This window comes from Salvelinus alpinus, chromosome 17 (assembly GCF_045679555.1).
Source record: "Salvelinus alpinus chromosome 17, SLU_Salpinus.1, whole genome shotgun sequence".
In the NCBI taxonomy this organism is placed as follows: Eukaryota; Metazoa; Chordata; class Actinopteri; order Salmoniformes; family Salmonidae; genus Salvelinus; species Salvelinus alpinus.
The window spans coordinates 40,193,475-40,208,515 of NC_092102.1; the positions used below are offsets into that span (position 1 = coordinate 40,193,475).

Below are 15,041 nucleotides of genomic sequence, written 5' to 3' on the forward strand. Positions count from 1 at the left end.
CGCCAGATCCTCAAGGTTCTACAGCTGCACAATCGAGAGCATCCTGCCCGGTTGCATCACCGTCTGGTATGGCAACTGCTCGGCATCTGACCATAAGGCACTACAGAGGGTAGTGCGAACGGCCCAGTACATCACTGGGGCCAAGCTTCCTGCCATCCAGGACCTATATAATAGGCGGTGTCAGAGGAAAGCCCATAACATTTTCAGAGACTCCAGTCACCCAAGTTACAGACTGTTTTCTCTGCTACCGCACGGCAGGCGGTACCGGCGCGCCAAATCTAGGACCGAAAGGCTCCTCAACAGCTTCTACCCCCAAGCCATTAGACTGCTGAACAATTCATAAAAATCGCCACCGGACAATTTGCATTGACCCCCCCCCCCCCCCCCCTCCTCTTGTACACCGCAGCTACTTGCTGTTTGTTTGTTACCTATTGCATAGTCACTTCGCCCCCACCTACATATACAGATTACCTCAACTTGCCTGTACCCCTGCACACTGACTTGGTACCGGTGCCCTCTGTATATAGCCTCGTTATTGTTATTCTTATTGTGTTACTTTTTATTATTACTTTTTATTTTAGTCTACTTGGTAAATATTTTCTTCTTCTTGAACTTCACTGTTGGTTAAGGGCTTGTCAGTAAGCATTTCCGGTAAAGTCTACACTTGTTGTATTCGGCACATGTGGCAAATAAAGTTTGATTTGATTTAAAGGACACCAATAAGAAGAGACTTGCTTGGGTCAAGAAACACAAGCAATGGACATTAGACCGGTGGAAATCTGTCCTTTGGTCTGATTAGTCCAAATTTTGAGATTTTTGGTTCCAACCGCTGTGTCTTTGTGAGACACAGAGTAGGTGAACTGATGATCCCCGCATGTGTGGTTCCCACCGTGAAGCATGGAGGAGGATGTGTGATGGTGCTTTGCTAGTGACACTGTCTGTGATTTATGTAGAATTCAAGGCACACTTAACCAGCATGGCTACCACAGCATTCTGCAGCGATACACACACCTGGTTTGCGCTTAGTTGGACTTTTTTTGTCAACAGGACAATGACCCAACACAACTCCAGGCTGTGTAAGGGCTATTTGACCAAGAAGGAGAGTGATGGAGTGTTGCATCAGTTGACCTGGCCTCCACGGTCACCCGACCTCAACCAAATTGAGATGGTTTGGGATGAGTTGGAGTGCAGAGTGAAGGAAAAGCAGCCAACAAGTGCTCAGCATATGTGGGAACTCATTCAAGACTGTTGGAAAAGCATTCCAGGTGAAGCTGGTTGAGAGAATGCCAAGAGTGTGCAAAGCTGTCATCAAGGCAATTTTTTAAACCTTTATTTAACTAGGCAGTTAAGAACAAATTCTTATTTACAATGATGGCCTACCCTGGCCAATATACCACGGCTAAGGGCAGTGTCCAGGCATTCCACGATGTGTCGTGCGTAAGAAGAGCCCTTAGTCATGGTATATTGGCCATATACCACACCCCCTCATGCCTTCTTGTTTAAATACATCACAGGAGGCTGAGAACGACTCATAATAATGGCCGGAACAGAAGAGATGGAATGGCATCAAACACCTGGAAACCATATGTTTGAAGTATTTGATACCATTCCACAAATTCCATTCCAGTCATTACCACGATTATGTTCTCCCCAATTAAGGTGCCACCAACTTCCTGTGATATATATATATATCATTTGTATTTATTAGGGATCGCCATTAGTTACTGCCAAGGCAGCAGTTACTCTTCCTGGGGTCCATACACATTAAGGCACTTACATCACACATAAAACAAAGATAAAACAGTACATCATATAACATTATTACACCACTACATATCTACAATGCAAAATGTATAATACCAGCATACATCAATATTACAATGTACCTGTGTGTAGAGTGTGTGCATATGCGTGTGTCTGTACCTGTGTGTGTGTCTCTTCACAGCATTGGAGGCTGCTGAGTGGACGACAGCTCATTATAATGGCTGGAACGGAGTAAATGGAATGGCATTAAACACATGGAAACCATGTGTTTGATGTATTTGATACATTCCACAAATTACGCTCCAATCATTACCACGAGCCTGTTCTCCCCAACGCTTCACAGTACCCTCTGTTCAATAAGCTGTACTTTTATCAGTTTGTAAAAAATCTGATTTTACTGCTTGCATCAGGTACCTGATGTGGAATAGAGTTCCATGTAGGCATGGCTCTATGTAGCACTGTGCGCATCCCATAGTCTGTTCTGGACTTGGGGATTGTGAAGAGACCTCTAGTGGCAAGTCTTGTAGTAGTTTAGCAGTTTTAACAGACAGCTCAGTGTATTCCGCTTGTCAACACTTCTTACAAAAACAAGTAGTGAGGAAGTCAATCTCTCCTCCACTTTGAGCCATGAGATATTGATATGCATACTATTAACGTTAGCTCTCCATGTACATTTAAGGGCCAACCGTGCTGCCCTGTTCTGAGCCAATTGTCATTTTCCTAAGTGCCTCTGTGGCCCCTGACCAGACAACTGAACAGTAGACCAGGTGCGACAAAACTAGGGTCTGTAGGACATGCCATGTTGATAGTGCTGTTACGTCCAAACAATAGCAAAACTTTCAGGTCTATCCCTGTCTTGTTCTGGATCCGCCCCCTTTTAAAAAAAATGGCCTAAAATGCCATACCCAAATCTAACTGCCTGTAGCTCAGAACCTGAAGCAAGGATATGCATATTCTTGATACCATTTGAAAGGAAACACTTTGAAGTTTGTAGAAAATTTTAATTAATGTAGGAGAATATAACATATTAGATCTGGTAAAAGATAATACAAAGAAAAAAACATGTTTTTTTGTTCCATCATCTTTGAAATGCAAGACAAAGGCCATACTGTATTATTCCAGCCCGGGTGCAATTTAGATTTTGGCCACTAGATGGCAGCAGTGTATGGGCAAAGTTTTAGACTGATCCAATGACCCATTGCATTTCTGTTCAAAATTTTGAAGCAAGACTGCAATAATGTGCCTAATTGGTTTATTAATAAAATGTCCACTTCATAACGGTGCACTCTCCTCAAACAATAACATGGTATTCTTTCACTGTAATAGCTACTGTAAATTGGACAGTGCCGTTAGATTAACAAGAATTCAAGCTTTCTGCCAATATCAGATATGTCTATGTCCTGGGAAATGTTCTTGTTACTTACAACCTCATGCTAATCACATTAGCCTTCGTTAGCTCAACCGTCCCGTGGGGGACCCACCGATCCTGTAGAGGATTATGAAATGGAAGCAACAGAATCGGCTGTATGAATACACCCCTGATCACACGCAAACACAGTTCACTTTCATAGCAGCCACATACAAACAGCATGATCATTTTGCTCATTGTATAATTCCTTCTCGCATCTACGGGCTTTCCTCATCTCACCTTTTCTCTTTGCTTGTGGACTTCAGTGCACAACACAACAGCTGTCTGTAACCAAACCAAACCTTTATACCATAACCGCTACACACAGCCTATATCGTTGTCACCATATTAGCTAACATCATAGTCAACATAGCTACTAGAACTAACATGTAAAGTAAACCTGCTACAATCATGCAGTACAGTAAGCAGTTTAGCAGTTACACCAGCGGGCCCAGGTGACAATAAATTAATAAAACCGAAAGCTTACCATGACTTGGAAGAGTGGATATTCTTAGCCAGCTAAATCAAATCAAATCAAAGTTTATTTGTCATGTGCGCCGAATACAACAGGTGTAGACCTTACAGTGAAATGCCTACTTACCAATAGTGCAAAAAAGGTATTAGGTGAGCAATAGGTAAGTAAAGAAATAAAACAACAGTAAAAAGACAGGCTATATACAGTATTGAGGCTATAAAAGTAGCGAGGCTACATACAGACACCGGTTAGTCAGGCTGATTGAGGTAGTATATACATGTAGATATGGTTAAAGTGACTATGCATATATGATGAACAGAGAGTAGCAGTAGCGTAAAAGAGGGGTTGGCAGGTGGTGGGACACAATGCAGATAGCCCGGTTAGCCAATGTGCGGGAGCACTGGCACTAGCTAACATAAATAGCATTCCTCTCTGTTCGAGCCGGGTGTGTGTAGGCTAAACTAGCTAGCTGCATTAGCTAGCTAAGTATGTGAAAGTTAGTTAAATTTTTTTTTAACGAAATAAGCCTATAGCTAGCTCTCGCTCTCTGCTGCTTCTCCTTAATTTTTTAAGAAATTAATTTGTTCAAAACTGTTCAACTTTCTCTCTCTCTGAGTCAACTACTCACCACATTTTATGCACTGCAGTGCTAGCTAGCTGCAGATGATGCTTTTCATTCTATGATCCTTTGATTTGGGTGGGTGTCAGTTCATGCTGCAAGAGCTCTGATAGGTTGGAGGATGTCCTCCGGAAGTCGTCATAATTACTTTGTAAGTCTATGGAAGAGGGTGAGAACCATGAGCCGTGGCACACGGACCTGAATGCACTCAAGACTCCTTTCTATGTGCACCAAAATGATTGAAATGACTTAGAAACTGTTTGGGAGAGGCCAGTTAGTCCTCTCAATCTAACGCTCTGAGAAAAAAAATATCTTATATTGCACCTACCCCACATTGTCCAGGAATATTCTTATCATGTTGCTGAATGTATGCAGAGTATTTTCCGCTTTGTTATCAACAAATGCGTCAAAGTACAGTAAATGTAAAATGCACATAATATCAAGAGTATAATGTTTGGATTCAGTCTTGTGTCAGATGAACTGTTGTGTCCTCACATTTGGTTTCATCATTTCCCCAAACCGTTCCTTTTCAATTGCGGCCATGGTTATGTATATCCTATGCTTTTTCTATTTTTTCCAGTAAGAAACATTTCTATAGAGGCCAATTTTGATGTCCCAATAACATGACATATGAACTGATATACAAAACAACTATGGACACATCACAATACATTTTTTTTCAATTTAAGCTATCATAGAAAATGATAGCTACAAAAGGAATCCTCAATAAACGGAGCATTGAACATCTCTGCCTCAAATAAACAGAACCAATAGATTCTCTCTTTTTCTACTATCCATCAGCGGCTCCATCAGTCCAGGAATGGTTGTTATGTCATAATATCTGCAGATGGACCTGCAAACTGTATTGTTAGGGGATCAGAAAAACCACAATCAATCAATGGGAAACAGGATAAGCTAGCTAACGCCATTAATAATAAAGTTAGCTATTTTGCTTAAAATTGACAATGGTCAAACTACTGTAGCTACATTATCAATATTGATAAAGTTGTAAAAAACTGATTTGTTGTCTTCTTTTGGTTGAAAAGGCCAGTGGTGAAACGTCACTATTCGGCAACAAAGTTTCCAAATTGTGTTTCCGACTTCGAGGGTCCTTCAAGTGAAACTTCCCAGTGGGAACTAGGAATTTCCGATAATCCAATAACTCAGATGACACATGAACGCAGAGTATCCTCCCCCCTTGAAGCTTTTTGGTCTTAATTTAAGGTTAGGGTTAGGCATAGCATAAGCAGTGTGGTTAAGGTTAGGTGTAAAATCAGATTAAGATTAATTGTAGAAATAGGTGGGGTTTAGCCATAATAATGACTTGCGACTGTGTTAACTAGTGACGACCCTCCGCCATCTGCTCCCTGGCTTCCCATTGGTTCGCCTTGCCTCTTCCCTCTCTTGCTGAAGAGAATGCACCACCACGACATGAAGGTCGGTTTCCATGGTGATAAATGGTGCCGTTGCTGCGGCAACAGGGTTTTTATGACATCTTGTAATGAGTAAGCCAGCAAGACGTCACTTCAGCCCTCTCTCTCTTTGAGGGTGTGAGACAGAAAGATGGGTAGATAGATATAAAGGAGAGGAGTGGAGTGAGAGAGAAAGGGGAGAGAGGAAAGAGAAACAGAGGGAGACAGGAGAGAGGTTTCATAGAGCTGTAGGAGTGGGAGAATGTAACACTGGACTATTAGGAATCTGTATTTATAGGCATGGAGAGGGAGTAGAAAGGGAGTGAGAGGTGATTGTGAGAACAGAACTGAGAGTCACTGTGTGAGAGGCATTTGTTAGTTGAGCCGAGGTGTGGGTGTTTGTGTTGTCAGTTGGACCAAGCCAGTTTCTCCTTCATGTTTAATAACTGAACACAAAATAACTCCAGAAATAAAACTCCCAAATCTGTTCTCAACCTCACAGGGATTGGCTCTATCATCCCTTGGAGAGACGTGTAGTCTAGTCACCTCCCTCATCCATCATATTCACTAATATACCAAGTCACTATTATTTTAGTCACAAGCAAGTCACAAGGTCTCAATCTCAAGTCGAGTCCCAAGTAGAAGGGGTCGAGGCTTGAGTCAAGTTGTGCATTCTAAGGACAAGTCGAGTTGAGTCACAAGTTTTTTCAAGTTAAGTCTCAAATCAAGTGAAAAAAAGTCTCTATACATCATGCGATATGTATAGATTCAACTACAAATCTTTGTCTATTTATTGAGGCTACCAGACATCCCTTTCCATTATTTTGTCTACAACACATCTTGATTTTGTAATAATGCATTTTAAAAACAAATTGCAAATGCAAGCTTCAGAAGTAAATAATACATTTCAAGCAAGTTGGACATACCAAAAGACCAGTAGACCTATGCTAGTAATTGTTGCCCCATTGCAAAGTAAACAGTTAATATTTCTGATTACCAAACTATTTTTGGAGCTGCATAGGCCTGTTAATTTATGGAAATCCTCTCCCTGCAATTTGACTTCAGAACATTTAATAAAACCAAAAGCTTACCTTGACTTCAAAGAGTTCCAGTGCTGTGTTGGATAGTCATAGCCAGCTAGCTAACATAGCATCCCTCTGTTTGAGCCGGGTGTTTGAGTAACTAAACTAGCGAGCTGCATTTGCTAGCTAAGTAAGTGAAATTGAAAAAAATGACTCTCTCTCTCTTGCTTGTCCTTCATTTTTTAAGAAATTAATTTGTTGAAAACTGTTCCAACTGTTGTCTTTCTCTCTCTTTGAGTCAACTACTCACAACATTTATGCAATGTAGTGCTAGCTAGCTGTAGCTTATGCTTTCAGTACTAAATTCATTCTCTGATCCTTTGATTGGGTGGACAACATGTCAGTTCATGCTGCAAGAGCTCTGATAGGTTGGAGGACGTCCTCCAGAAGTTGTCATAATTACTGTGTAAGTCTATGGAAGGCGTGAGCACCAAGAGCCTTCTAGGTTTTGCATTGAAGTCAATGTACCAAGAGGAGGACGGAAACTAGCTGTCCTCCGGCTACACCATGGTGCTACCCTACAGAGTGCTGTTGAGGCTACTGTAGAGCTTCATTGCAAAACAGTGTGTATTAATAAATTATTTGATGACGTGAATATATTTAGTCTAGTTTTTCAATGTTTTACAATTCTTTATTTTAAGAAATTCACTGAGGATGGTCCTCCCCTTCCTCAGCTGTAGAGCCTCCACTGATCTTACACCTACATTAAATGTGTCTACCTTGTCTACAATGTGTCCGGATTCCCTTTTCTCGCCCCATATTCAATGCCAGTATGCATTCTACAAATGGTGGAATAGACCAAATATGATAACACAACAACTGATGGCAGTAGCTAACTACTGTAGCTAACTAACCAGCTAACCTCTAGCTAGCCAGCAAGCTAGCAAGCAATGCTAAAGGGTTTGCTTAACTCTATAGACAAACAAAACATTGGCTTGCTGGCTAGCATTTATGAGGCCAGCAAACACGTTCCTCACACGCTAGGAACATATTTCGTTACCAAAACACACATTTTCTGGAGACTTGTGGGAGGAGTGCTGATGACGTCGCCAACTATATGCGCTTTCGGTAGCCTGATTGCGTCCAAACAGGAGATATCCACACACAATGCATCCCTGACCACCTCCTGAAGAGATCAGCCAGATCTGAACACAGACCTTGTGTGCGTCTAGACCCGTCTTTTCAATGCGATCATCGTATTCCGATAGCAGAAATCGCATGTAAGTGTCAAGTGTAGACACAACCTTTTTATGGGAAAGATCATATTCTCTTCCCAACCGCAGAAGTACGACAAACATATATAAGAATAATATTATAAGAATTATCTGGGCATGTACATTTGTAATTCAGCCTACATAAACATTGCACATTACATAGATAAAAAACAGACACAAACAATCTCAGAGGAGAGAAAGTGTATCACAATAACCAGATGGTGCCGCAAAGTATTGGCAAAGTATTATGGGTTGCACCTCCGTCCCTCGGCCGCTTCATTTCCATTGTTATCAACATTCCAGACGCCTCAGTCACACTGATGTCCAGAAGTAGAACGGGCCGGGGGCCAATGACTGAACAGGAGCTACAAGGACTGTTTTGCCCAGTGATGTAGTCGAGTCACTAAACCTCGAGTCCGAATCGAGTCCCCTGTGCTTGAGTCTGAGGCCCCAATGGTCGAGTCAATAGACCCTATGCCTGAAGTCTGAGTCCCCAGTGCTCGAGTCCTGGTCCAAGTGCTCAAGTCTGGGTCACTTGGTCCACATGAACTCAAAATAAAGTTATTTACCCAGTCAGATATAGTGTAGTCGCAAGAGGAATTTAGTCAATAGATTGTCTGCTATCCATTTTCCTTTTTTTCTGTGCCACCAGATGTTTGCATATAGGCTTCTCAGAGTGGTAGCCTTAGGGCTAGATTCAAGCCATTTTCTCGGAGGAAAACTTACGGGGGGAGACTTACGCTACAGAACCTTGTATATGAAATGTAGTGGGAAAAGTGGTAGGTTCCGCAGGCTCTACACATTCAAAGACAGCCTACTTTCCTATAGCCTACTCAAGGGAGTGAAAAACAACTATTTACTCTGTTATGCCCTCAGACATCATGGGGACTGCATGATGCATGCATCACGTAGCCTTGTCCCAGATCTATGAATCATCACATATTTCAGGGTCAAATCAATGCCAAAGGGAGAGCATAGTTTTCATCTATTGTGAACACTGTTACAGAGCCAATCTCTTTGTATTTTTCTAACAAGGATGTAAAGAAAATCAATATTAATGGATATTTAGAACATTTGACTATGTCGTTTTTTCATAAAGATTTTTAAGCTAAATTGTGCATTACCTGATACGTTATTCTACTTCGAATACAATATGTATTTTGACAAGTTTCTAGCATTGATAAGACTACACACTCTATCTTAAAGTAAACAATTGTTGTTCCTGAATACACAGCTCACAAGTGACCAGATATATTGTGTATGTGTTATGTATTTGTTTCATGTTTTGCACTTGAATGATTGAATACACATCTGAAGTACAGCAGCACTCTTCATTCTTTCCAAGATAATATGTTTTTATCATCAATTAAGCATGTTTCTAATCAATACCTGTTTGTAGGAGTGGGACTGACTGTCTGTAACGCAAAACCCTGTTACCTGTTGGACAGTATGAATGTTAGCCTGGTCCCAGATCTGATCTCTATGTGCTTTAAACAGCTCTCCTGACTATACATGATATGTAGTTGGTTCAAGCACAAACAGATCTGAGACCAGGCTATGAATGTGTCACTCTCTCTATAGTAACCGTCAGAGGTGATTGAGCTTTGAGAGTATCTGTAAATACATGTATTTGTATGAATAATATTGGTAGTGTCTATGCAAATAAAGAGCCTAAAGAATAAAGTTTCCATCTTGTCTTTTATTGCTTCTCTCTTGGCTTGGCATTAAGACACATTGCTCTCCCTCTCTCTCTTTCTCCATCGGTAGGCTTCTCTCTCCCTCCCTCTCCCTCTTTCTCCATTGGTAGGCTTCTCTCTCCCTCCCTTTCTCTCTTTCTCCATTGGTAGGCTTCTCTCTCCCTCCCTCTCCCTCTTTCTCCATTGGTAGGCTTCTCTCTCCCTCCCTCTCTCTCTTTCTCCATTCGTAGGCTTCTCTCTCCCTCCCTCTCCCTCTTTCTCCATTGGTAGGTTTCTCTCTCTCTCCCTCCCTCGCTCTCTTTCTAAATCAGTAGGCTTCTCTCTCCCTCCTTCTCCCTCTCTCTCTTTCTAAATCAGTAGGCTTCTCTCTCCCTCCTTCTCCCTCTCTCTCTTTCTAAATCAGTAGGCTTCTCTCTCCCTCCTTCTCCCTCTCTCTCTTTCTAAATCAGTAGGCTTCTCTCTCCCTCCCTCTCCCTCTCTCTCTTTCTAAATCAGTAGGCTTCTCTCTCTCTCCCTCCCTCTCCCTCTCTCTCTTTCTAAATCAGTAGGCTTCTCTCTCCCTCCCTCTCCCTCTCTCTCTTTCTAAATCAGTAGGCTTCTCTCTCCCTCCTTCTCCCTCTCTCTCTTTCTAAATCAGTAGGCTTCTCTCTCCCTCCCTCTCCCTCTCTCTCTTTCTAAATCAGTAGGCTTCTCTCTCTCTCTCACAAGGTGGAAATGCTGATTACAATCCCCTCCCCAATATTAACACTGATTCACAGACTCACACAATACTCAAGACACTTAAGTTAGTAAGTTAGTTAGTTACACTGGAAGTGGTGGTGCTTAGCTGTTTTTGTCATTTACAGAGGGAAGTTTCTTAACAGTTTGACTGATGAGGGAGGATAGAAAATAGTGGTCGGGTGACAGGTTGAGCTCAGAGTCAAAGACGAACACAGATAACATAGAGCACAGTACCTCTCTCCTTTAGTCTCTCACACACACACACACACACACACACACACACACACACACACACACACACACACACACACACACACACACACACACACACACACACACACACACACACACACACACACACACACACACACACACACGGTCAGATCTACAGTAGACAGATAAGTGTTTACTCATCAGTAATACTCATTCAGCACCATCAACAGGGTATGTTGGGTTACTACAGACTGGGTCAGCAGCACTGAACCGCCCCACAGAATCCATTACACAGGGAGGAGAGGGAGAGACACAGTGGAGATGGGATGGGGGGGCAAGATATCGCAGCTGCATTCGACATCACAACACAATCACAGGACGAGACAGGAAAGGACAGCACTGAGGCACAGAGCAGAAGACGGAGAGAGAGAGAGAGAGAGAGAGAGAGAGAGGTAGAGGAAAACAGAAAGAATGTCAGCCTGTATTGATTGTGTATTTGAGCTCTTGTCCCATCTTTTCTTTGGTCCATTGGTCCAGGGCTGTTCAGTGTGTGTGTTTAATCGGCTTCAGAGTGGCCTTCCTGTGCATTTATGGCTGGGCCAAGGCAGGGTGTGTGTATGTATCTATGTGTGTTTGTGTGAGTGTGTGTTTGGGACGGAGGGTTCTGAGTGGGAAACGAGGGGGTGGATTCTGTGGGGCTCAGATGGTCAGATGACACTCTCAAACAGCAAAGTGTTTTTGGTCTGGCCATTAGGGGGCAGCAGTTTGGCCTCAGACTCAGGAGCCAAGTACTCCATGTGATGTCGACCCCACACCGGAGTGGTCAGGTGCTGCCAACGCTACAGAGGGGGAGACAGGGAGGGAGAGAGACAGAGTAAGAGGGAGGGAGTGAGAGAGAGAGAAAGAGAAGGGTAAATATCACTGAATGAAATGAGTCTAGCACGGAGACAGTGATAGTGTGAAAGCCTACCAAGAGTCACAGAGACATTTTAACAGGGCAGGGTAGAGGCTAACGTGGGAAACAGTTTCAACTCAGCAGTCTGATTGATGATGTGACACATTCACCACCATGAGCCAGACAGTGATATTCATAGTAACATGTTACAGTTTAGTCAGCACAGTCAGACACACACAGAGGCAACCCAGGCAGGGGGTACGTCACCAGGGAAACACAGTTCCTACTCAGACACACACAGAGGCAACGCAGGCAGGGGGTACGTCACCAGGGAAACACAGTTCCTACTCAGACACACACAGAGGCAACGCAGGCAGGGGGTACGTCACCAGGGAAACACAGTTCCTACTCAGACACACACAGAGGCAACGCAGGCAGGGGGTACGTCACCAGGGAAACACAGTTCCTACTCAGACACACACAGAGGCAACGCAGGCAGGGGGTACGTCACCAGGGAAACACAGTTCCTACTCAGACACACACAGAGGCAACGCAGGCAGGGGGTACGTCACCAGGGAAACACAGTTCCTACTCACACAAACAGTATGCTCACACCTCAGCATAGAAGCGTGAGGCCAGTCTCTTTCTCACACACACACACACACACACACACACACACACACACACACACACACACACACACACACACACACACACACACACACACACACACACACACACACACACACACACACACACACACACACACACACACATACCTCTGTGAAGGATCCTTTGCAGCGCAGTAGTTTGTAGAGGACCGTGATGGGGATGCAGAGCATTGAGGAGAGGGCCAGACACCAGCCCAGCGCCTCCCCCCACAAGGGGTAGGTATACATTGAGTTATAGGTCAGGGGCTTGTAGTTCACCACGTGGAACAGGAACACTCCCTACACACACACACACACACTAGTTAACAACAACAACACTAGTTAACAACACAGGCAATTTAAAAAGATTTCATCCCAAAGCCATAATTACATTGATCAGTGAAGCACAGCACAAATGCTCTGGTATTCCAAATACCCTGAACTATGCTAAATCTACATGACTGTAGGCCATAGTTTCCTAGCTCTGGAGGTGTGTGCTTTAACAGCCTAACTCACCACACAAACAAGGGGCGTGATGTAGGACCAGCACCACTTCATGTAGGGCATCGGCCGGTAGCCAATCATACGAGCCACATCATCCATGAAACGATCTGCACCTGAGAGAGAGAGAGAGAGACCAGTGTGACTGACCCAAACTTAAGGAAAGCTTTGACTATGTGCAGACTCAGTGAGCATAGCCTTGCTATTGAGAAAGGCCACCGTAGGCAGACCTGGCTCTCAAGAGAAGACAGGCTATGTGCACACTGACCACAAAATGAGGTGGAAACTGAGCTGCACTTCCTAACCTCCTGCCAAATGTATGACCATATTAGAGACACATATTTCCCTCAGATTACACAGACCCACAAAGAATTTGAAAACAAACCCAATTTTGATAAACTCCCATATCTACTGGGTGAAATACAACAGTGTTCCATCACAACAGCAATATTTGTGACCTGTTGCCACAAGAAAAGGTCAACCACTGAAGAACAAACACCATTGTATATACAACCCATATTTATGTTTATTTATTTTCATTTTTGTACTTTAACTATTTGTACATCACTACAACACTGTATATAGACATAATATGACATTTGTCTTTATTCTTTTGGAACTTCTGTGAGTGTAATGTTTACTCTTCATTTTTATTGTTGTTCATGTGTATTTGTTTATTATCTACTTCACTTGCTTTGGAAATGTTAACATATGTTTCCCATGCCAATAAAGCCCTGGAGTTGAATTGAGAGACGGGGGCAGAGACAGAGAGACACGGGAATAGAGTGAGTGAGAGAGTGAGAGAGTAAGTGAGTGAGTGAGTGAGTGAGTGAGTGAGTGAGTGAGTGAGAGAGAGAGAGAGAGAGAGGGAGAGCGAGAGAGAGAGAGAGAGAGAGAGAGAGAGAGAGACCCTAATTGACAACCAAACAAACCAAAACAAAGGCAAAGTCTTCTCATGCTTTGTTGATTTCAAAAAAGCCTTCGACTCAATTTGGCATGAGGGTCTGCTATACAAATTGATGGAAAGTGGTGTTGGGGGTAAAACATACGACATTATAAAATCCATGTACACAAACAACAAGTGTGCGGTTAAAATTGGCAAAAAACACACACATTTCTTCACACAGGGTCGTGGGGTGAGACAGGGATGCAGCTTAAGCCCCACCCTCTTCAACATATATATCAACGAATTGGCGCGGGCACTAGAACAGTCTGCAGCACCCGGTCTCACCCTACTAGAATCCGAAGTCAAATGTCTACTGTTTGCTGATGATCTGGTGCTTCTGTCACCAACCAAGGAGGGCCTACAGCAGCACCTAGATCTTCTGCACAGATTCTGTCAGACCTGGGCCCTGACAGTAAATCTCAGTAAGACCAAAATAATGGTGTTCCAAAAAAGGTCCAGTCACCAGGACCACAAATTCCATCTAGACACCGTTGCCCTAGAGCACACAAAAAACTATACATACCTCGGCCTAAACATCAGCACCACAGGTAACTTCCACAAAGCTGTGAACGATCTGAGAGACAAGGCAAGAAGGGCCTTCTATGCCATCAAAAGGAACATAAATTTCAACATACCAATTAGGATCTGGCTAAAAATACTTGAATCAGTCATAGAGCCCATTGCCCTTTATGGTTGTGAGGTCTGGGGTCCGCTCACCAACCAAGATTTCACAAAATGGGACAAACACCAAATTGAGACTCTGCATGCAGAATTCTGCAAAAATATCCTCCGTGTACAACGTAGAACACCAAATAATGCATGCAGAGCAGAATTAGGCCGATACCCACTAATTATCAAAATCCAGAAAAGAGCCGTTAAATTCTACAACCACCTAAAAGGAAGCGATTCCCAAACCTTCCATAACAAAGCCATCACCTACAGAGAGATGAACCTGGAGAAGAGTCCCCTAAGCAAGCTGGTCCTAGGGCTCTGTTCACAAACACAAACACACCCCACAGAGCCCCAGGACAACAGCACAATTAGACCCAACCAAATCATGAGAAAACAAAAAGATAATTACTTGACACATTGGAAAGAATTAACAAAAAAACAGAGCAAACTAGAATGCTATTTGGCCCTAAACAGAGAGTACACAGTGGCAGAATACCTGACCACTGTGACTGACCCAAACTTAAGGAAAGCTTTGACTATGTACAGACTCAGTGAGCATAGCCTTGCTATTGAGAAAGGCCGCCGTAGGCAGACATGGCTCTCAAGAGAAGACAGGCTATGTGCACACTGCCCACAAAATGAGGTGGAAACTGAGCTGCACTTCCTAACCTCCTGCCCAATGTATGACCATATTAGAGAGACATATTTCCCTCAGATTACACAGATCCACAAAGAATTCGAAAACAAATCCAATTTTGATAAACTCCCATATC

The 15,041-nt window shown here is 43.1% G+C and overlaps 1 protein-coding gene across 3 annotated transcripts in view; it reads right to left on the bottom strand.

Annotated features, from left to right (window-relative positions):
* Positions 1 to 9,653: 9,653 nt before the first annotated feature.
* LOC139542935 (sodium- and chloride-dependent creatine transporter 1) overlaps positions 9,654 to 15,041 on the bottom strand; it is a 44,080-nt gene continuing 38,692 nt past the window's right edge. For all 3 annotated transcript variants that reach the window (XM_071348938.1, XM_071348939.1, XM_071348940.1), the window contains exons 12-14: positions 12,666 to 12,766; positions 12,279 to 12,449; positions 9,654 to 11,443 (exon numbers count right to left, since the gene is read on the bottom strand). In XM_071348938.1, coding sequence (XP_071205039.1) covers positions 11,312 to 11,443; positions 12,279 to 12,449; positions 12,666 to 12,766 — 404 coding nt within the window. In that variant the 3' untranslated portion in view covers positions 9,654 to 11,311. The remainder of the gene's footprint in view (positions 11,444 to 12,278; positions 12,450 to 12,665; positions 12,767 to 15,041) is intronic.